The sequence below is a fragment of the Myxine glutinosa genome, chromosome 12 (genome assembly GCF_964187855.1).
Source record: "Myxine glutinosa chromosome 12, kmMyxGlut1.1, whole genome shotgun sequence".
In the NCBI taxonomy this organism is placed as follows: Eukaryota; Metazoa; Chordata; class Myxini; order Myxiniformes; family Myxinidae; genus Myxine; species Myxine glutinosa.
In genome coordinates this window covers 45608449-45632733 of record NC_136272.1, presented here as the reverse complement: position 1 = coordinate 45632733, position 24285 = coordinate 45608449, and the positions used below count along the sequence as shown (strand labels likewise).

At 49.1% G+C, this 24285-nt stretch overlaps 1 protein-coding gene and 1 long non-coding RNA gene across 2 annotated transcripts in view; both read left to right on the top strand.

Moving 5' to 3' along the window:
* Positions 1–7222, top strand: part of LOC137437239 (uncharacterized) — a 38199-nt gene extending 30977 nt beyond the window's left edge. The window contains exons 5-6 of the mRNA XM_078766369.1: positions 3117–3608; positions 6848–7222. Coding sequence (XP_078622495.1) covers positions 3117–3608; positions 6848–7222 — 867 coding nt within the window. The remainder of the gene's footprint in view (positions 1–3116; positions 3609–6847) is intronic.
* A 12418-nt stretch (positions 7223–19640) lies between these two features.
* LOC144888427 (uncharacterized) lies at positions 19641–21856 on the top strand. The gene is made up of 2 exons (XR_013621001.1): positions 19641–20301; positions 21217–21856. It is a non-coding gene; the product is annotated as an uncharacterized LOC144888427 (long non-coding RNA).
* Positions 21857–24285: the final 2429 nt, after the last annotated feature.

Here is a 24285-nt window from a genome sequence, read left to right as displayed (position 1 = left end):
CTCCGCCGAAGCGGGAATGACGCTCAGCTGAGCGCCGGTGTCGCAGAGAAAACGCTGCCCTGACGCTTGGTCCGCGATGAATAGCAGGTTTCCGGAACGGCCGGCGCTCATGGCTGGTAGTGAGCACCGGCCCGACCGTTTCCCGACTTGCCGAACGTGCATGGGGGTTGACATGATCGGGCCCGCCGCCCGAACCTGGCGTGGAAGTAACACCAGGCCGGGTCTGGCGGGGGCTCCGGTCGACGCGTCGGGACCGGGCGACGCGGCGTAGCCGCTGTCAGTCGCGCCAGCCCGGCGGCCTCTGGGAAGGAAGCTGCGCGTCGGGCAGGTGGGCGGGAAACTGCGCCGCGGGCGCCGACTGGGCGGCGGGCAGGCTCCCGGCAGCCACCCCGACGAGCTGGCTCGCCGCTCCGACGAGCTGGCTTGCCGAATCGATCTTGTCGGCCTCCCTGGCGAGGTCGCGGGGGTTCGCGATGGTCGTGCTTGCCAGGGCGACCTGTACCTGGGCCGGGAGCTGGCGGAGAAAAAGCTCTCGGAAAAGGAAATCCGAGGGGTGCTCGCCGATCAACGCGAGCATGTAGTCCATACGTTCGGACGGGCGCGTATCGCCGAGCTCAGGAAGGTCGAGCAGGCGTCGTGCGCGTTCAGCTGGGGAGAGGGCGAAAGCGCCCAGAAGAAGTGCCTTGATGGCGTCGTACTTGCCGTCAGCGGGCGGGCTCTGGAGGAGGCTCAGGCAGCGGGCGGCGGTCACGGAGCCGAGCGCGGCGACCACGTAATGGTATTTAGTGGTGTCCTCCGTAATGCCACGCAGGGCGAACTGGGAGACCGCCTGAGCGAACCAGACGGCGGCATGTGCTTCCCAGAAAGTGGGCAGTTTGAGGGACACTACCGTGTCCATCGCGTGTCGTAAACTCGGGGTCACCAGTGAAGGAGCAGCGCTCCTGCTTGAGACGGACGAAGTGATGGACAAGACACAAACTCGTCCGAGAAGATGTTTATTGTATAATCAACTCGGGAACTCTGAAACCCGTTTATCGGGTTCGCATACATATAATCCAAGCCAGAAAGCATACGTCGGAACCAAAGCCACGCCTCTTAGGCGAGGCACGCTTTGGTGGTCATGTGACCGACAGGTGCAAGCAATTATAACCTCGGCGCCGCGGTTTGTCCGCGGGTTACGTCACCGGCTTGGGCAAGGAGATAATGTTGTTGGTCTCGAGCTTTGGGGGACCCATGGGTCGCTACAATAGCATTTTACGTCATCCTGACCAACCAAATCTGCCGCTCGTAGACCCAGCCCATGTCCTTGTTTCTAAAGACAGCATGTGGTAACATGTCATATGAACTCTCACGTCGACAAATAATATCAAATGAGGATGGGTAGGTTAGTTCTCTCTCCCTCCTCCCTCTATGGACATCACTCTGGGTCCTTTTCCACCATTTTTGAACATTTATATTTGAAATTTCCCACTCTGCCATCAACCACGGAGACTTCTATGACATACAAGCACACCAGATCCCCTTTCCGTACCTTGTGTGGGTGTTCATGAGACCAGGAACAAACGAGCATACCACATGGATTGGAATCTGGGTTACTCACATCCCGACACCTGGGTTCAGATGGGAACACCAAACAGGTCACTGTTGCCTGTTGGTTACAATAGACATTTTTCCTTTCTCTCTGACATTATTCTTATTTCCCATATTTTTCCATGTGCTTTTCTTTGTCGTCGCTCAACTTTTTAAATGAAAATAACTCTTGGAAGCAGATCACGTGTAAAAAGCTTCAAAATTGTTGACAAATAGACCCACAATGCCTGTCTGTCACCTGATCGTCGAACGATCTGCTGTGAATTGGTGCAAAATATTGTTACAGACGTGGCTTAGATGTTAGTTTGCCGAGCGGTTTTGGTATGACCACGTCTGCACAAGTTACCGATTATACTCGACGTTGACGAAGCCGCGCCACGCTGGCTCAATAAGAAAAAGAAGACACCCGGCTGGGTTATAAAATGACGACACCAGGGATACGGTTCTCAAGACCTCCGGAGGAGATTATATTCGTTACGGAAAAGGTTAGATTACAGGGGCTAGAGGTACAACATAGAAAGACAAGCACTTAGACACAATCTTATATTATTCCCCAACAGACGACAGGCAAACGGGACAACGGCTGACTCACACGGGGGTTGATGGAAAGGACAGGCGGGTAGCGATGGCTCCAGGTGCACCTGTGCTCAAAGGTTAGAATCGACCCGGTCCGGTCCAGAGATGCGGGAGGTTTCACAGCGCAGCGCTCAGAGGTGACGTTCTTTCTCAGGCGGGTTCTCTTCCTCTCAGCGGTCGTAGGCAAGGCAACGTTCTTTCTCCAGCTGGGGGCGCATCTCTCGTCACATCCGGCGCGGGGCCGCGTATATCCGGCGGGGAGTGACACGCCCTCGGCTCGTTAGCGCCGCCCCAGATGGAATCGGCACGTTGCTTCTCATTGGGTGCGTGCGGGGGGGTTTACCAGGCTCCGCCCTTGACGAGGAGCTGACAAGGAGCCCCTTCGTGGTAACCCCGTGGAGCGCGTGGTCAATGGCGCTAATCGAGCCGGTGTGAGGACGCATCCTCCCCCGCTCCGCCGCCATCTCCTCTGTTGTTGTTGTAATTGTTGGGGAAGAAGATGGAAGGAGGTATGGGAAAGGTCCTAAACTCACTACTGATGCCATATAATCACATTCTGGTGCAACGAAGAGTCATAATTAATGGAGACGAGGCCTTAACTGACATAGAATAAGAATAACTAGGAAGATGTCCGAAAGTTGTCTACGTGTGGTGCGGTGGACCTGGGCACGACATTTAATGGGGGAATAAGGGGAAGGTCGGCTCTACTGATTGTTATTTACATGCAATGGGACTAGGGAATGGGGGATTGGGGAAAGTTGGGGAGTATTGGAGAAAATAGGGGAATATTTACAAGCGGATATGGAGGCCAAATTCCATATTCGCAACAATATATTAATTTAACCATTAATTGATAACCATTTCCAACTTATGTCAATCCAAATCCTCATCCACTGTGACTGGTTTGATGAAGCTTTTCCAATAATTTTAATTTGTTCTTTTCTCTGCAGGCAAACTTCCGTGGATACCAAGCGAGGAAGCATCTGATGAAACGCCGCGATGAACACGGAATTGTTACTTTTCAGGACGAACCAGCGGATTACAAAGTTACAAACCACGTGGATTCCTCTCGATCAAGTTCTCGCAGCTCTCAGGGACGTTCCAGCAAGTCGAGCTCTCACACTCCATGTTTAAGTTCCAAATATCGAGACTCCGGTATTGAGAACCAGCGCAGAGTGCAGATGGGTAAACCTATTCGACCTCGATTGGGTCATGATGGTGGCACCACGTCATGTGATACAACTTTGAAAACCACCAAGACAACATCTCCATGTTATGACGATGTGGTGTCCTCCCATGGACTTGACAGAAGTGGGATGAATGGTCACTTCCTGGTTGACCCTGCCAAGGAAGAGGCGGTCGTCACCATCCAAGCAGGTTACAGAGGGTACCGAGCCAGGAATGATTTCAGAAAGAAGCGGCAGAGTGCAACAACTATCCAGGTGAGAAACAAGATTTTAGAAACATTTTAAACAATCTCTAAACAATGAAATAATCTGCAATCTGCTGTGCTGAAGATTTAAATTTTGATTTGACCTCCCTGGTGTTGTCACCTGAGTCATTGTTCATGTTTCCTCCGCTTCAATCCCATAAAACATTCATCTCACCATTATTTACAGATATCCTTGTAATTTATATTTGAGCGAGCACAAAGGTAACCCTCCTTCCATCCCCTCTTCCCGTGTTCCCCTCCACCCTACTATCTTCGCTCCCCTCTCCTCCCTCCTCTCTTCGCTCCCCTCTCCTCCCTCCTCTCTCCTCCCTCCTCTCTCTCTCTTCCCCACCCAACATCTCCAACTCTCTCTCTCCACCACCCTCTCCCTCCCTCCACTCTCCCCCTTCCTTCCATCCCAATCTTAAAGTATGTCAGCGACAGTGGACATTCCACATAATGTAAAATGTGACTTTAAGACCTCAGTTATCCCCTCCTTCCCTCTCCCTCTAAATCCCCACACACACCTTCTCCTCTCCCCCTACTCTGCCTCCCCCTCCCACAAATTTCAAAGGGGTCCTATATACTACATTGCAACGACTTGGAAACCTTTTGTAATACTATAATTACGATATACAAAACAATATTAATTAATTATTATTAATGTCGTATTGCAAGAGGTTTCCAACGAGTTAAGACGTAACTCCCCACTATTTCCTCACCCTCTCCCCACCCACCCCCTACCCCCCGCCAGCTTTAACTCCTCCTCCCACCCCCCTTCCTCCAACCCTCCACTCACCTCTCCCCCTCCCCTCCTCTCTCCCATCCTCTCACCTCTCCCTTCCCACCTCTTTCCCCCTCCTTTCCCAATGGTTGGGAAGAGCTTTCATAGAGGTCCTATATAGTATGCATGCAATCCACGAAACAGCAGCAAGGACCCATTCATGTTTCCCCATATTAAAAAAACGTTTATTATTTCCCCAGATTTCTCACAATTTCATTCAGAACACCTCAAGGTACCTCTGAAAATGCAAACATACGTCAAATGGACATTCCGAATAAGCAATCCCCAGTCTGAAAGCCACAAATCTATTTAATATTTAGTTTTTAAAAATGATTTTTTTGTCTATAAACGTGTAATTTTGGCTGAGTTTCTTGGGATTTATTTTAGTCGAGTCTGAAACGATACCAGGGACAATCAAAAGTGAAACCCCAAAAAAATTGTATCGCAAGACTAAATTGTGGGATAGTCCGAAAAGGTTTAGTTTTGTTCGGCCTCAAAGCACGGGAAATTTTAAACATTATTAAACTCAAAACCTGAAACTCCAAAAATACGCCACAAACCTTATTATTCTCAGGAAACATTCATTTCTCCAAATATGCACATGTACTTATATCAATGTGATATAAGTTTATTTACCCACTTTTTATGTTATTACAAATTACAAATATGCACATTTACCACCCACTTTATTATTTAATGACAGAAGATGCTTCAAATGCACACCAGAGTTCTAAAGGTCATCAGAGCTGTGCCAATCGACCAGAATGGTGGTGCATGTCCAATGGGCGGTGCTGCTTATGACGCTGTGGGAGAGGCGTGGCCTGTAGATTGGGCGGCACTTATGATCCACAGTCACAAACTCGGCTTTATATATAAGATACACTCAGGACTTCCAAAATTTACAGCATGCACGCAAAGCAAACCATGTGGAGTTTAGCAATTGGTGCAATGTCTGACCTGTCTACAAACGTTAGTTTATGATCGAGGAACAACTTAATCTAAAAGGAATGTTATATTTGGATCATGAATCGGTAAACAAACCTGTAGATTAGCAATACATTGGCTCGGAATTTGTCTGATCACACATGCGCAGAGAGGAGTAAGATCATTTTTACTCTGTCTGCTCGTCAGTCACTGAAACAAATTTTAAAATCATTCCAAACAGGAAACCTACTGTTTTTAAGGACGTCATACATGACACAAACAACCGGCACAAAGAACGATGTGACGTGTAAAATAACATGCTGTAACATCAACAGCTGTAAAGTCCTGGAATTTTTTTTAATGACCTTTAAAATCTTTATTTTATTTAAATTGAATTATATTGTTACAGCCACGGGTTTCGGTTCTTCGATGAGGGGGATCCTTGATTCCCTTTGGACACACTGGGCTTGAGGCCACCAATCACGAATAACTTTGTGTCGGGGGGGGGGCGGTTGCTGTGCAACCACAAATGCCAATTGGTCTACCAAATTACCCCAGGATACTCCGTCTGACAACAATTTGCCTGAGTTACTTGCCTTTCCAATCGGGGGAAGTGCCCTCGGTTATGCACCAATCTTATCTTAATTAGATCTTATTTAGGCCGGCCGAGATTACCGCTGGTGCAGATCGAACTTGGATCCGAGCCAATTAATTGGGGAATTATAATCTCTCAGACCAACCTATGTGCGAACAATGCTGAATTAATGAAGGAAAAGACAAACACGGACAGATTGGAAATGAAGTTCAAGAAGAATTGGGGTTTATTATTTACAAACAGAACCAATGATGTAAAATGTGAAATGCGGGATCATGCAGGCAGGTAACTGAAGGACTTTAATGCTCAAATAGGCAATCAAGATGAATGTAAACCACAGACTGCAAATCAAAATGTACAAGCTGCAATTAGAATTATTAGAGAGTGCAGCAATTTATACAGCAAAGTAAAATGGACAAGATGCAAAACTTAACCGTTGTCTTCCGTACCGGCTATACACAAGATCTGGGTACCCAAATCAGACATCCGCGGAAGGGAGATAAGAACAGAACAAAGAAGAAGAATGAGCATTATTGGCCTCTTTATCTCAACGGGTGGGAGCAGTCATGCCTCCGCGAACCAGACGCTAAAGGAAGGGGTTGAAGGAGAAATACTGAGGTATCTCGGGTGTGTGAGCATAGAGGTGCGGGGTGTGTGACTGTCGTGCGTGTTGTACATGCGTGCAAGAGAAACTGCAACGGGAAGGTGCGTTATCTGTGGTTGTGCCATGAAAAGGACAGTTGGTGGACTGTGTCTTAGAGCTGTTGACTTTAGCAGAACGATAAATAATAAAGCCAAGAAAGAATGTGTTCGAGAAATAGCCCACTGTGTGAGAATCTAAAAGAGAGTGTGTTTGTCTCTAACTGATGATAATCCAAATCCTCATCCACTGTGACTGGTTTGATGAAGCTCCTCCCATCATTTTAATTTGCCCTTTTCTCCACAGGCAAACTACCGTGGATACCAAGCGAGGAACCATCTTATGAAAAGCCGCGATGAACACGGAATTGTTACTTTTCAGGACGAACCAGCGGATTACAAAGCTGCAAACCACGTGGATTCCTCTCGAACAAGTTCTCGCACCTCTCAGGGACGTTCCAGCCGGCAGAGCTCCCACAGTCCATGTTTAAGTTCCAAATATCGAGACTCAGGTATTGAGAACCTGCGCAGAGTGCAGATCGGTAAACTTATTCGACCTCGATTGGGTCATGATGGTGGCACCACGTCATGTGATACAACTTTGAAAAACACCAAGAAAACATCTCCATGTTATGACGATATGGTGTCCTCCCACGGGCTTGACAGAAGTGGGATGAAATAGTCACTACCTGGTTGACCCTGTCAAGGAAGAGGTGTTTGTCACCATCCAAGCAGGTTACAGAGGGTACCGAGACGGGAATGATTTCAGAAAGAAGCGGAAAAGTGCAACAACTATGCAGGTGAGAAACAAGATTTTAGAAACATTTGAAACAATCTCTAAGCTATGAAATAATCTGCTGACTGTGGTGAAGATTTAAACTTTGGATTAACCACCCTGGTGTTCTCACCTGAGTCATTGTTCATGATTCCTCAAGTTCAATCCCATAAAACACATTCATCTTTCCATTAGTTACAGATATCCTTGTAAATTGTATGAAAGTTCATTCCTGCTTTCTAATATCCACATTCTATAATTTATGATGAGCGAAGTGTCGTCAGATACTCCCTCCCTGAATGTAGGCCTACATCCTTCTCAGTATTTATTGTCCTTTTTTTGAGTTTTTCCATTTTTAATTTATTCTCGATGATGAGGGGTTGGGAACGCCAAGATTATTAATTTATGATTCGAAGTCGAATATAAACGTTGAGCGGTGGATCTGGAACTTCTAAACTAAAGATGAAAGCACAATATTTGTCATATACTTGTAGCTGCACTCATGTGTACATCGTTGGTAACAAAGCTAATTTGAGTTATCATGTTACGTTGGCATCCGTAGCTGCACTCATGTGTACATCGTTGGTAACAAAGCTAATTTGAGTTATCATCATGTTACGTTGGCATCTTTACCTTCTGATATTGTCAATTTTGAGGTACGGCTAACACAGACCCTCTGAGACGCAGTTATTAGACCTCCGCGAATGACCAAACCATCTCCGAATTCCCATTGTGTTCAACAGATTATAGTGATATATATATACTGCATTTAATTAACCATTTAGAATCCCCAAAAGATGATTCAAATAAAACCTAGATTGGAGGTTGCTCGTGCGGGAAGGCAGAAGGTGGGAAAACGTTTGTTGCAAATAATGGTTTATTTAAAATGAATTTGTGAGACAGACTGGGGAGCGGAGTAAGGGAGACAGGAGTGAGAGAGGGAGCGGAGTGGGGGAGACAGGAGTGAGAGGGAGCAGAGTGAGGGAGACAGAAGTGAGAGAGGGAGAGGAGTGACGAGTGAGGGAGACGGGGGTTGTGGTGGAGAAAAGTGAGTGGTGAAGGGACAAGGAAGTTGGGAGGGGGGAGAGGGGAGTGGGGGAGAGAGAGGAGGGACAAGGGACAGGGGAGCTGGGAGAGAGAGAAGTGAGGGAGGGAGAGGAATTGTGTAGGGGGGAGAGGGGAGTGGGGGAGAGAGAGCAGGGAGAGGGAGAGAAGTGGGGGAGACGGGGGAGTGGCACAGACAGGGTGGAGAGAGGGGAGTGGTGTAGAGAGAGATGTGGGGGAGGTAGAGGAGTGGTGGTTAGAGGGGAGTGATGAAGGGACAGGGGAGTGGTGAAGGGACAGGGGAGTGGTGAAGGGACAGGGAGTGGGGGGAGAGAGGAGTGGGTGGAGGGAGGAGTGGGTGGAGGGAGGAGTGGGTGGAGGGAGGAGTGGGTGGAGGGAGGAGTGGGTGGAGGGAGGAGTGGGTGGAGGGAGGAGTGGGTGGAGGGAGGAGGGACAGAGGAGTGGGGGAGGAGGAGTGAGGAGGAGGGGAGAAGTGGAGGGAAAGAGAGGAGGAGGATAATTTTGTTGGCTTTTCCTGTAACTTGGAATGGGTGCTCTGCCCATTGAACACACATATATATGCAGACTTGGCATTTAATATAGAATTTTTTTTTCTTGACTTGGGTTTACCTTCTTAACTCAGTATATCAATCTGGTGAGTTTCTTTTACACTTTGGTGATTTATTTGTTCAAAGAACCATGTCACTGATTGTCTGTCACAGCAAGAAGTCAACAACAGGATTATATCACAGGTGGCGTGGCAAAATGTACGGACAGGTGCATTTGATGATTGGCTTCACAGTCGGGTATACAAGGGTTGTTGCATTCTGTATTAGTGGAAAACAACTGCTGCACGTCTCCAAAAGTTATTGTCGCTTCCTCTGGAGATGGTCCGTCAACTCGACAATGCTGTTTCTCATGGAGTGGTGGCTTTACGAAATTACGGCATGAAACAGCGTGCTATTGCTCGGCAGTATGGCATCACTCAAGGTCAGGTGTCAAAGATCCCGAAACGAAATGCTCAGGGGGTGTCCCTAGTCCCTACTCCAATACCGAGGCTGGGACGTCCCCGCAGAACCACAAGGAGGGATGATCGCCAGCTGCACCGGTTAGTCCGCAATGGCCGTACCAAGTCAGCTAATCGACTTAGGGCTGAGTGGCAGCAACTGTCAAATGTGCCTGTATCCAGAAGGCTAGTCAACCAACGACTGGTTCAAGCAGGCTATCGTGCCAGGCGTCCCCTGAGAAAGCCACGCCTGACCAGACAACACCGCCAGCGCCGATTGAAGTGGGCCAGAGAGCACCGTCAATGGCAGCCAGGACACTGGAATCACGTGATCTTCAGTGACGAGTCTAGATTTCTGGTCTATCGTCAAGATGGCCGCGTCCGAGTGCACAGACAAGTGCATGAAGCCTACAACAAAGATTGTGTAGTGCCAAGAGTCCAAGCTGGAGGTGTTGGGGTGACCGTTTGGGCTACTTTTCATGCAGGGGGCAAAACTGACCTGGTTGTTCTGAATGGAAACCTGAACCAGTTCAAGTACAGGGCCATTCTGGAAGAAACATTGCTTCCATTTGCTCATGCAGCCTTTCGAGCAAACTTTGTCTTCCAAAATGACAATGCACGGCCTCATCGTGCTCACATGATCCAACACTTTCTTGCTGACCGTGGTGTAGAGCATATGGAGTGGCCTGCCATGTCCCCGGATATGAATCCGAAAGAGAACTTGTGGGCAGAATTAACGCGTCAAATCGACCACTTGGACCAGCAGCCGACCTCTGTGCATGAATTGCAGCAGGCTATTGTCACTGCATGGCAAGCGATTCCTGTCCAAACCTTGGCAAATCTCGTGAACAGCATGCCTCAACGTGTACGTGCTCTCCTGAATGCTCGTGGGGGTTACACGAAGTACTGAACTGTAATTTTACTGTCCGTAATCCCAGTCGTAATTTCACTTTTGTTTTTGTTCAAAAAATTTTTGGCTAATTTGCAAAATGAAGAGATTATTCTGGAAAACGTACAGAAGTTTAACACAGTACTGTCCATGAATTGAGTTCGATATCAGTTTGCATCACTTTCAAGGATCAATTTATTTGTTTCGAAATGTCAAATGTGGTTTTTGTTTCTTTTAAAGGTCACATTAACAAAATCTAGAATAATTTCAACATAATTCCAATGAACTTTTGGTTCTAAGACATCTTGAAAAGTAAGTTCACCCCCACAAAAAAAAATATTCCATATTAAATGCCAAGTCTGTATATATATATATATATATATATATATATATATATATATATATATATATATATATATATATATATATATATATATATATATATATATAATCTATTTTGAGTTCTCTATCCTTTAATGAGCAAACAAACAACTGCTCGACGTTTCGATGAGCAACACGGATAAACGTGCATCCACTGACCTTTCTCAAGAGTAAAGCCAAACAACTCTATACCCTCCCTTATATAAGGGAAAAAGGGGGGTGGGGACACCGAACCACCAATCAATGCCATTCTGGAACAACTCGAGCCATTCAAATTTAAACCGTACATCAAAACCGTTGAACCAACTGAAACCACATCTTGGGATGTTCCATCAAAACAACTGTTAAATCACCCCTTAAATCAAACAAAACATCGCATAATTCAAATAAATCGATGAAAACTAAACAACATGATTCATTGCTTAACTCTTGAGAAAGGTCAGTGGATCCACGTTTCTCCTTGTTGCTGATCGAAACGTCGAGCAGTTGTTTGTTTGCTCATTAAAAGTTGGAGAGCTCAAAATGGATTCATTTGATTTTAATCCCACCGTAAGTCATTACTTAATATATATATATATATATATATATATATATATATATATATATATATATATATATATGTATGTATGTATATAACTGTGAGAAATAGTAGAAACACCACAGTGCGAGCAGGGCGTCTCATTTGCATTAAATAAATAATCGGGAGATTAAATCAGACGCGGACGTAGCTTCAGGACGGTCGATCTTTAATTCTCGACAAGCTTTCGACCAACAAAGTTCTTCTTCTTAGTCGTCCCCAAGCTTCAGTCTTCTTCCGCTGAACTTTGGGACGACTAAGAAGAAGACCTTTGTTGGTCGAAAGCTTGTCGAGAATTAAAGATCGACCGTCCTGAACCTACGTCCGCTTCTGATTTAATCTCCCGATTATATATATATATATTACTACGGTTTGTGTTATTGTTCGCTAGCTCGTCAAGTGACACAAGGTAGGCCTGAGAAGAGGGAGGAGCGCGGGGTCGGGGTGGGGCGGCGTCAAGGAGTGCGTCAGAGGGACACCAATTGTTGCGGATCTCAGCGCCGGCCTTCTCCCCTTACCAAGGGGGGATTAGTCCCCTTGTCTGTGAGTGACCAGGCGCGACCCGAGGCCTATGACGTCCTTTCCGGACAGCGCTAAATAGGGTTGTAGGACCAGATTCGCTATTACCTAAGTACTAGCGCTGCCCTGAAACGAGGATATAAGCCTCGCACGAATAACGTGTGTTGGTGGATACGCCGAGCGGTAGCGAACACGCGATCCGTGCCGTTATTCATTACAAGACCCCGATCCGAGTGGTTCTTATTCGTGCCACGCTTACCCAATGGAGAAATCACAGAAGCGGTCGAATTCAGAAGAAAAGGAATAACAAGATTTATTCACACTATTTACAATGGTTCAGAAGAAGAAGAGACACAGTGCAGCCTTAACAGTCTTAACCTACTCCCAGGACAAACGGGCCCGTCTCACACACAGACACTCACACAGGGATTGCAAATGAAGGTCAGCACGTCCAGGGATGGAGGGCACGTCCACGGATGGTCAGCTCTCTCCGGTCCCCAGCTCGTACCGCGAAGATGGATCCCGTAGCAGGCAGCAGGAGCTCTCCGTGTGTCGGTTGGCGCACACGGGACAATACGGGGCGAACGGTAGGGTCTGGGCTCTGGCGGTTAATACTGGCGGCTGTTGCCGCGTTCACTCGCATGGCTGCGTACGTAATAGGCGAACGTATAACAATGTGTACATAACAGTTCAATAGCCTCGAAGCGCTAACACAATGAAGTGCTCTCAATGTGCTGCCAACCAGCCTTCTTCAATTCCTTCAAGCAAGTCTTCCCGCATGAGTCCTCCGAGTCCTTTGACCAAGCGCAATTCCTTCAAGTCCTCCCAAAGGGCTTTGTGCGGTGACTTTTATAGGCCCATCCCGCGAACCTTCTAGCACTTGCCAGACGCGCCTTACCACGCCCTATCACGCCATGCTCTTAGAGCCCTGGTTGGCTGGTGGCCCTTACCGTCATCACCTCTGACGCGCTCCTTGACGCCGCCCCACCCCGACCCGCGCTCCTCCCTCTTCTCAGGCCTACCTCGTGTCACTTGACTAGCGAGCGAACAAAGGGCAGCCAAGGCGTAACAAACTGCTGCGGGTAGCCCAAAGCGTAACAAAATGAGGGATCAGCCAATTGGGGCGCGGGATCAATTATGCCCATTGGTGGAAATGGAGGGTGGCCACAAAAATGAAAGGAACTAAACTCATGGGTTTACACAATGCAGATATTATGAGGGGAAATGGCCGATACTCACACATACTATGACATAACTAGTACTCTAAGTGGGCCTACGTGTTGCTCGTGGACTAACTATGGGGGGCAAACCTTTTGCCTTTAATGATGTCATATGTACAAATCTCAAAACCGTAGCAATATATATATATATATATATATATATATATATATATATATATATATATATATATATATATATATATATTGTTGCGAATATGGAATTTGGCCTCCATATCCGCTTGTAAATATTCCCCTATTTTCTCCAATACTCCCCAACTTTCCCCAATCCCCCATTCCCTAGTCCCATTGCATGTAAATAACAATCAGTAGAGCCGACCTTCCCCTTATTCCCCCATTAAATGTCGTGCCCAGGTCCACCGCACCACACGTAGACAACTTTCGGACATCTTCCTAGTTATTCTTAATCTATGTCAGTTAAGGCCTCGTTTCCATTAATTATGACTCTTCGTTGCACCAGAATGTGATTATATGGCACCAGTAGTGAGTTTAGGACCTTTCCCATACCTCCTCCCATCTTCTTCCCCGTCTACAACAACAGAGGGGCACGGCGCTGCGCGGGGGGGAGTGTGCGTCCTCCCACCGGCTCGGTTCGCCGCCATCGACAATGCGCTCCAGACAATGCGCTCCAGACGATGCGCTCCAGACCATGCGCTCCACGGGGTTACCACGAAGGGGCTCCTTGTCAGCTCCTCGTCAAGGGCGGAGCCTGGTAAACCCCCCCGCACGCACCCAATGAGAAGCAACGTGCCGATTCCACGAGGCGGAGCTAACGAGCCGAGGGCGTGTCACTCCCCGCCGGATATACGCGGCCCCGCGCCGGATGTGACGTGAGATGCGCACCCAGCTTGGAGAAGGAAAGCCACCTGCGAGCGCTGAGTCAGATGCGCCCCCAGCTTGAGCAGACAAGACGCCATCCGAGCGCTGCGACCTCCCCGCATCTCTGGACCGGACCGAGTCGATTCTGACCTTTGAGCCCAGGTGCACCTGGAGCCATCGCTACCCGCCTGTCCTTTCCATCAATCCCCGTGTGAGTCAGCATTTTGTCCCGTTTATCTGTCGTCTGTTGGGGTTAATATAAGAGTGTGTCTAAGTGCTTGTCTTTCTATGCTGTCCCTCTTGTAGTTGTAATCTAACCTTCCGCCTTAATATAACCTCCTCCGGAGGTCTTGAGAACTGAACCCCTGGTGTCGTATTGTGTTATTGTAATCCAGCCGGGTGTCTTCTTTTTCTTATTGAGCCAGCATCGCGCGACTTCGTCAACGTCGAGTATAGTCGGGTAATTTGTGCGGACACGACGGCCATTCCGCTCGGCCCACTTTAACATCAAAGTCGTGTCTGTAACAATTGGTTGTCAGGAGTTGGATTCGAACCTGGGACTAAATTTATTTAGCCCAAATTTTGGACACCAATTGTGTTAGTACGGTAACAATTGGTGTCGAGGAGTGGAATTCGAACCCGGGACTAAATTTATTAGGCCCAAATTGGTAACAAGTAGAATCGATTCGGAGCGCGTTTCCCGCGCGAAATTATAACGGCGAAATTTGTATTTGTTTTACGAAACTCGAATTTTGAAAGTCGCGCTATGGCGGGTCAAGACGGCTGGGGTCCGGTAAAGGAGAGTGAGGTAGGGTCGATCCAGGACCAAAATGAGGGACAGGAGGAGAGCGAAGCAGTGAGGGCGGCAGGTTCGCAAAATAGCGCCGTCACGCACGAAGAAGCGGGCGCGCAAAATGGCGCCTCGCTGGTCACCGTGCCCGCGACCGAAGTAGCGCCGCTGGGAAGATTGGAACTTTTTTTTATACAAATGACGGCCCTTATGGAAAAGAATAGTGAGCGATTGGAAAACCAAATGGGGGTAATGGGAAACCAAATGGGGGTAATGAGGGACGAAGCGAGGGGTACCAGTGAGAAGTTAGACAATAATTTTGAGGAGTTAGACAAGAAAATTGGGAAGTTAGACAATAATTTTGAGGAGTTAGACAACGGGATAAAAGAAGTAAAGAATGGGTTAACGGGGGTAGAAAACAGAATGGCCGCTCAAGAGAATCAAATGGAAGGGATGCAAAAAGGGTTAGAGGGGTTAGAAAACAGTATGGAAGGCAAATTGAGGGACATGAGGGACCAAGCGGAAAGGGAAGTTAACCAAATGGGGCAGCAGATAGAGGGGGTCAGAATGGGGGTAGAAACCAAACTGGATGCTCACAGGGAGGAAATGGAGCAGATGAGGGTGGCAACTGGACAGGAGATGCAAGTGATGGGAGAGCAGATCAGAAGAGGAGTGAGTGAGGAGGTCGGAGGAGTGCGCGAGGAGGTGAGGCACTGTAAGGAGCACATGGAGAAGGAGGTGAGAAAGGGGACTGTAAAGTTACAGGGGGGCATAGAGGTCCTGACGCAGGAGGTGGAGCAGCTAACAGAGGGACAAAAAGAACTAACGGACCAGGTAAAGAGGAACACTGCGGTATTAGGAGGTTTAAAAGCGACACAAAACGACATAAAAAACGACTTGATAGCGACGAAGAGGGAATGTCAGATGGTACGTGAGGGACTGACAACGAGGTTGGACGAGGTGATAGAGGTAATGGAGACGAAGGACCGGCAGGTGAGGACGCACCTGGAAACGGTCAAGGTAGCCTTGGAGGACGAGCTTGAGGAGACGTACCGGGGAATAAAAGAGGTGAAGCACAAATTAGAAGAAGTGGAAGAGGGGATGAGCGAAATTAAGAAGCGACGGAGAGGGGATAAGAAAGAGATAAAGGAGGAAGTAAAAGAATTGGTCCAAAGTCTGTGTTTGGATCGTGATGATGTGCTCATTAACCGGATGAGGGATTCGCAGGTGATGGAGGAGAAGCGAAGAGGAAGAGGACCCGGTGTAAGTGGTGACCAATATGGTCGTGCGTATGATGCGCCAGGGGATTTAAGAAGCTTGGGGGTCGAGATAGACCCGGGTGTTCGTGAGAGGCCGTTGGTGAAGTGTGCGACAGGTCTGGTGTGCGAAAAAGGAGGTGTGCAAGAAAGTCCGACTCTGGGGTGTGTGAGGAAAAAGCGCGCGCCGAGGAGTGAGTGTGCTGGCGAGAGTGAGTCGGTCGTAGCGCGTGTGCGAGGGAGCACATGGAAGCGTGGTGTGGTGAGTGTTACAGAGGGTGTGACGGGAGAGTGTGCGCGAGAAAGGTGTGTGACGGACAGGTGCATGAGGAAAGAGTGCGCTGTCAGAAGTAAGGAAGAGTGTCCACCTGTGGTGAGTGTTACAGAGGGTGTAACGGGAGAGTGTGCGCGAGAAAGGTGTGTGACGGACAGGTGCACGAGGAAAGAGTGCGCTGTCAAGAGTAAGGGTGAGTGCGTTGTCAAGAGTGGAGGTGAAAGTAGTGAGAGTGACATGGAGCGTGAGTTAGTTGTGACAGGTGAGCGAGGATGTACACCTGGGATGGAAGGATGCACACCTGGAATGGTAGAGCGTGAGTGGGAATGCACGCTGGAGTTGGTGGTGAGGCACGTGGTTGGGTGTGCGAATGAGAGCACACCTGTGATTGTCACAGAGGAGGTGACTGAGGAGGGGGCGCGAAGAGGTGTATTGGTGAGGTGTGCGAGCGACGAATGTGTGCCAAAGTGTTCGGTGGTCAGGTGTGTGACCAAGGCTGTGAGTGGAATGAGTGTGCCTGGGTGTGTAAGGAACGGTACGAGGAGCATGGAAACGGCTGGATGTGTGAGCAAGGAACGGGCTGCGGGGTGTAAGCGTCCAGGTGAAGCATCGACGTTACACGGGTTAGAGGTTAGAGCGACTTTTAGCCGAAGCAGGCCCTCGGTGCGTGCCGGGCCTCGCTTTGAACGGCCGCGTCCAGGCTCCACTAGGCGGAGCTGGCAGCCCGATAGAAAGGGTCGTCATGGCGACCACGTTTTGTTGAGACGTGCCGGCAGGTCGAGATCGGGACATTGGATGGCTCCACGCCGAGGTGAAGCATGGGATCTCGGCCCGGGTAAGCCCCCGTCCCTGCACCGAGTGCCGGACGCATCCAGCCGCAGGCACAAAACAACCAGCATCCATTGCTTGGCTTTACGAAGCCGGGCTTTGGACAGGGATTGGCGCACCGAGAGGTATTAGTGAGTAGACTGGGAGATGAGGTTAGTGTTTTGGACCCAAAATTAGAGAAAAACAAAATTTGATGATTGGCCAAGGATTGGCAGTAGTGATTGGCAGATGATGGGCAGTGATTGGCCAAATTTTTGATTTGTTGAAATTTGATGTGCAAAATTGGTAGTGAGAGACCCCCGATGTGGTGGGATGGCAAATCCACCATCCTTCCCATGTGGGGGGCAAAGGAGCTATAGCTTATGGGGTGTATGGCAGTGAAAACTAGCCCGGGTGGGTTAGGATATTGTGTGTAGGGATCTAGAGAAGATGACCTTAGGTAACGTTAAGGTTAGTTAGTGACTGATACCTGTAGTGGGGACGCAGGTAGTTTAGTATGGAGGATAATGACGAGGGAGCGCAATAGTTTAAAGGGACGACTGGGAAGCGCAAGTTTCAGAAGGGAGTAGTTAGCTGAGATGATGCCGTGTGTGTGAGGATTGAACAAGTGTGATTGCACAGGTGTGCAACTGGACAGGTGTGATTGCACAGGTGTGCAACTGGACAGGTGTGATTGCACAGGTGTGCAACTGGACAGGTGTGTGGAGCAGTGTGTGAGTAGTGAGTGTGTGGATCAGCGCGAATGCGCTTGGGGAGAGAAGGGTGCAGGTGGCACCAGGTGTGAGAGCACAGGTGTGCAAGTACAGGTGTGTGGAGAGAGTTGGAGTAAGTGGTACGGAGTGGTGTGCATGGTGCGAAGGTGTGGATGGGGGAAGAGTGGACCCCTTTCACGAGTACCCGGGGCGGGTAGTGTAAGTGTTAGGTAGAGGGTGCAGGTAAATTGTGGTTGGATATTGGCATTTGTGGTGCGGTTGCAGAATGGTGTTGTGAATGGGTGCATTAGTGTTGTGGAAATGGCTGGGCGTGTAGCCTGTTAGTGTGTGTAGTTGGTTGGGCACTCCACCACTGTGAGGATGTCGGCCAGGTGAGGCCGCAGGTGGGCTCTGGGAGCCGGTAGTTGTGAGTGGGTGCCTGAGGGTCCCGGGTGTGGATCGGGCAGCCCAGTGCCAGAGAGGGCACCGAGTGGGGAGAGAGCCAAAGGGCCTTCCCCAGGTAGTTAGGTTAGGGTAAGGAGCAGGTAAGCTCGGAGGCAACTGCAGTGGTGGAGGTGTGCAGGTGGGTAGACCCACTGGGAGAGGTACACGTCGCAGCCCAGAAATTGTACGAGGGCACCGGGAGATGAATCGGGGGAGTGAGACCCCAAATTGAAGAGCACCACAGTTTGGCCAATGGGAATTGGTTTTTAGAACCCATAGTGTAAGAGGGCCAATGGTTTGGCCGGAGGAAGACCCCGGGTAGTGTAAAGTTGTTAAAGTCATCTATCTATAATTCCAGTAATCTCTGTACGTCTGTACGTTTGTTTGTTTGTCTGTGACCGCTGTTTCTCGACAACTACCGGTCCGATATACTTGAAACTTGCCAGGTATATTGCTGGGGACCCGAGGATGTGCCTTTTCAAGGTTTCATATTAATCGGACAATTACTTACCGAGCTATGTCCAAAAAACGATTCAACCAATCAGAGAGCAGCGAACGATCGCGTGTGCCGAACGTGGAGGACACACTCTGCCTCGGATGGCACATTTGAGAGCGTATTCATTTATTTCACGTTTGCAAACTATGTTGGCGTTAAACTATGTTTTAAAACTAATAAAACCGAATTTGCGATTCATTCGCTTTCCTGCGCGTTTGTGCACGCGATGGCGATTTCTTTACCAAACTCCGGAAGCCGTTCGCTTTGGACCAAACCATTGCATGTAAATAGAGGGGGGGGATTGTCACCGTACTCGCAAGCCGTTCGCTTTGGACCAAACCATTTCATGTAAATAGAGGGGGGGGGGGATATAATTTTAGATATAAATATAGTACGGGCAATGCCCTAGTCTATCTATAATGCCACTAATCTCTGTTTGTACGTTTGTCTGTGACCGCTGTTTCTCGACAACCACGGGTCCGATATACTTTTAACTTGCCAGGTATATTGCTGGGGACCCGAGGATGTGCCTTTTCAAGGTTTCATATTAATCGGACAATTACTTACCGAGCTATGTCCAAAAAACGATTCAACCAATCAGAGAGCAGCGAACTATCGCGTGTGCCGAACGTGGCGGACACACTCTGCCTCGGATGGCACATTTGAGAGCGTATTCATTTATTTCACGTTTGCAAACTATGTTGGCGTTAAACTATGTTTTAAAACTAATAAAAACGAATTTGCGATTCATTCGCTTTCCTGCGCGTTTGTGCACGCGATGGCGATTTCTTTACCAAACTCCGGAAGCCGTTCGCTTTGGACCAAACCATTTCATGTAAATAGAGGGGGGGGGATTGTCACTGTACTCGCAAGCCGTTCGCTTTGGACCAAACCATTTCATGTAAATAGAGGGGGGGGATATAATTTTAGATATAGATATAGTACGGGCAATGCCCTAGTTTAGGAAATAGTTAGGATTGATGAACCTGTCGCACCATACGCAGCCACTTGCCTGTGGTGATGATGATGACTCCACACCTGTGTTTTCTTTGTTTGTAGCAGGAGATGAGAATTGCTGTTGGATTTGTGAGACGCATCACGACGTGGATGAGACATTGGGGTGATTCCATCTCTCCCTCCCTAGGAGGGACTGATGATGAATTGGTGATGGCAAATTTTGATGTTGAGTTGGAGATGGCAAATTTTGATGAGAGTTGAAAATGGCAAATTTGATTGGTTAGGAGGGAGAGAAGACGAATTTGGTATATGGGAGGAACGGGGAAGACAGTAGGGATGTTTGTTGATTTGTAAAGTAGATGTTTATGGGTAGTGTTGTGTTGTGTGGATACAGTAAGGGGTAAGGGAGGGGCCATGTAGGTTACCTGGTGGGGGGGGGGGGGCGTACGATAGGAACGTACCTGTCTCACCTGGTTCCCATGTGCCCCCAGTGTGCATCACCTTACATTGCGTGCACTTTTGCGCCCTTACCACCTTACTCACTTGTTTCTTCTTTTGTCTCCCACCTCCGAGGATCTGGCTTTGGGGTAGAGAGAGAGGAGAGAGAGGTGCTGGCTGCGCAGTTGTGGGCCTGCACTTTCGCTGTTTGCTGCCGGGATCGATACACCATATGGACCGCAATGTTTGTGGCCACCCACAATGGACCGCAGTTCGTTTGCGGCCAAGCACCACCCGGGGATGGACCTATGGGTCAACGTGGCACCTATGCCATACAGGTGAACCACTTTTAGTTACCACCAAGTGCACCACAAGAAGAGCAAGAGACACCTGCAGGGTTAGGGGTTGTCGAATTTATTTTTATACCAATGAACAATGGTGACTGCACCGGATGGTGCTGACTGTGTGGTGGGGTGGTGCTTTTGATGCTGGGAAAGGGTGCTCTGCACGTTATTAAAGGCCGTCGGCCACAGAGCACTCGTGGGTTGGTGTATCGATGCTGGCAAGCGCGCTCTCTCTATGCATAACATCTGCATGTGTTCCTCCAAAAACAGGTCCTGGATCGTAGTGTAGATATCAGCGTAATCTTGTAAATAATGCTCCCTACCGGCTGTATGTTTAGTTTGAGAATTCTTTCCGGATTCGGTTATCCTGTGGGTGTGTTTCTGTGAGGAGAAGGGTGCAACGTCGCAGGGGGACATATTTACTCATTTGTGAATATCTGTAAAACTGTCGCACTCAGGGTAGAGTTAATAGTAGAGGGAACTACATTGCGTGCCACACTAAAGTAGGTAAAAATTTATCGGGTCGGGACGCCCCGAGGGTAGAGAAGGGTGCAATGTTGCGAATATGGAATTTGGCCTCCATATCCGCTTGTAAATATTCCCCTATTTTCTCCAATACTCCCCAACTTTCCCCAATCCCCCATTCCCTAGTCCCATTGCATGTAAATAACAATCAGTAGAGCCGACCTTCCCCTTATTCCCCCATTAAATGTCGTGCCCAGGTCCACCGCACCACACGTAGACAACTTTCGGACATCTTCCTAGTTATTCTTAATCTATGTCAGTTAAGGCCTCGTTTCCATTAATTATGACTCTTCGTTGCACCAGAATGTGATTATATGGCACCAGTAGTGAGTTTAGGACCTTTCCCATACCTCCTCCCATCTTCTTCCCCGTCTACAACAACAGAGGGGCACGGCGCTGCGCGGGGGGGAGTGTGCGTCCTCCCACCGGCTCGGTTCGCCGCCATCGACAATGCGCTCCAGACAATGCGCTCCAGACGATGCGCTCCAGACCATGCGCTCCACGGGGTTACCACGAAGGGGCTCCTTGTCAGCTCCTCGTCAAGGGCGGAGCCTGGTAAACCCCCCCGCACGCACCCAATGAGAAGCAACGTGCCGATTCCACGAGGCGGAGCTAACGAGCCGAGGGCGTGTCACTCCCCGCCGGATATACGCGGCCCCGCGCCGGATGTGACGTGAGATGCGCACCCAGCTTGGAGAAGGAAAGCCACCTGCGAGCGCTGAGTCAGATGCGCCCCCAGCTTGAGCAGACAAGACGCCATCCGAGCGCTGCGACCTCCCCGCATCTCTGGACCGGACCGAGTCGATTCTGACCTTTGAGCCCAGGTGCACCTGGAGCCATCGCTACCCGCCTGTCCTTTCCATCAATCCCCGTGTGAGTCAGCATTTTGTCCCGTTTATCTGTCGTCTGTTGGGGTTAATATAAGAGTGTGTCTAAGTGCTTGTCTTTCTATGCTGTCCCTCTTGTAGTTGTAATCTAACCTTCCGCCTTAATATAACCTCCTCCGGAGGTCTTGAGAACTGAACCCCTGGTGTCGTATTGTGTTATTGTAATCCAGCCGGGTGTCTTCTTTTTCTTATTGAGCCAGCATCGCGCGACTTCGTCAACGTCGAGTATAGTCGGGTAATTTGTGCGGACACGACGGCCATTCCGCTCGGCCCACTTTAACATCAAAGTCGTGTCTGTAACAATATGTATTGTTACAGACGCGGTTTTAGATGTTAGTTTACCGAGCGGTTTGGTATTACCGCGTCCGCACAGTTACTCCCCGATTAGAACCCTATCCCGCCCGATTCCACTCGACGTTGACCAAGTCGCGCTATGCTAAATCAATGAAGGAAAGGACACAACGGCTGGGATAAATGCAACGACACAAGGGGTACAGTTCTCAAGACCTCCGGAGGAGGATATAATATTGGTGATGCAGAAACGGGTAGATTACACGGTAAGAGGTAAAGCACAGAAAAGATGGGCACTTAGACACAGTCTTATCTTATCCCCGACAGACCACAGACAAACGGGACAAGACTGACTTACACAGGGATTGATGGCAAGGAAGGGCAGGCAGTCGATAGCTCAAGGTGCACCTTGGCTCAGGGACAGGATACAGCTCGGTCCAGTCCAGAGATGCGGGGAGGTATTCAGCGCTTGGAGGTGGCGTCTTCTCTCTCCGTGGTGTGGGCGCATCTCACGTCACCTCCCTCTTCCTGCGCATGTCCAGCGGGGAGTGACACGCCCTCGGCTCGTTAGCTCCGCCCCAGATGGAATCGGTCCGCCGCTTCTATTGGGTGCGGGGGTTACCGGGCTCCGCCCTTGACGAGGAGCTGACAGCGAGCCCCTGCGTGGTAACCCCGTCGGAGCACATGTTCAATGGCGGCTAACCAAGCCGGAGTGAGGACGCACACTCCCCGCGCCGCCGCGGCTGTTGTTGTTGTACCATGAGGAAGAGCTGCGGGGAGGTATTGGGAGGTCCTAAACTTTCTAACGGTGCCATACAATCACATTCTGGTGCAACGAAGAGTCAGAATTAATGGAAACGAGTCCTTAACTGACATAGACTAAGAATAACTAGCAAGATGTCCTATAGTTGTCTATGTGAGATGCGGTGAACCTGGGTGCGACATTTAATGGGGGAAATAGGGGAAGGTCGGGGCTACAGAGTGTTGTTTACAGAAAATGGGACTAGGGAATGGGGGATTGGGGATAGTTGGGAAGTATTGGGGAAATAGGGGAATATTTACAAGCGGATATCGATGGAGGCCAATCTCATATCCGCAACATTGCACCCTTCTCTACCTCGGGGCGTCCCGACCCGATAAATTTTTACTTACTTTAGTGTGGCACTCAGATGTAGTTCCCTCTACTATTAACTCAACCCTGAGTGCGACAGTTTTACAGATGTTCACAAATGAGTAAATATGTCCCCCTGCGACGTTGCACCCTTCTCCTCACAGAAACACACCCACAGGATAACCGAATCGCGGAAAGAATCCTCAAACTAAACATACAGCCGGTAGGGAGCATTATTTACACAAGACTGCACTGATATTTACACTACGATCCAGGACCTGTTTTTGGAGGAACACATGCAGATGTTATGCATAGAGAGAGCACGCATGCCAGCATCGATACACCAACCCACGAGTGCCCTGTGGCCCTACGGCCTTTAATAATGTGCAGAGCACCCCGTCCAAGCACCAAAAGCACCACCCCATAACACAGTCAGCACCATCCGGTGCACCAATAAAATGTTCATAGTCACCGGTGGTGTCGCAGCCGGCCGATGTTCTGCCGCTGGTCTTGCCTTCTTGAAGCACTTGGCCTTCTAGCTTCCTTAAAAAATAAAGAAAGGCGCCAACCGCGTCCCTTTCTGAATTGTGGCCGTCAGGGGGCCAACTAAAAGTGGTTCACCTGTATGGCATAGGTGCCACGTTGACCCATAGGTCCATCCACGGGTGGTGCTTGACCGCAAAAGAACTGCGGTCCATGGTGGGCGGCCACAAAAATTGCGGTCCATATGGTGTATCGATCCAGGCAGCAAGCAGCGAAAGTACAGGCCCACAACTGCGGAGCCAGCACCTCTCTCTCCTCTCTCTCTGCCCCAAAGCCAGATCCTCGGAGGTGGGAGACAAAAAAAGAAGACAAGTGAGTAAGGTGGTAAGGGCGCAAAAGTGCACGCAATACAAGATGATGCACACTGGGGGCACATGGGAACCAGGTGAGACAGGTACGTTCCTACCGTATGCCCCCCCCCCCACCAGGTAACCTACAGTGCCCCTCCCTTACTCCTTACTGTATCCACAAAACACAACACTACCCATAAACATCTACTTTACAAATCAACAAACGTCCCTACTGTCTTCCCCGTTCCTCCCATAAACCAAATTCGTCTTCTCTCCCTCCTAACCAATCAAATTTGCCATTTCCAACTCTCATCAAAATTTGCCATCTCCA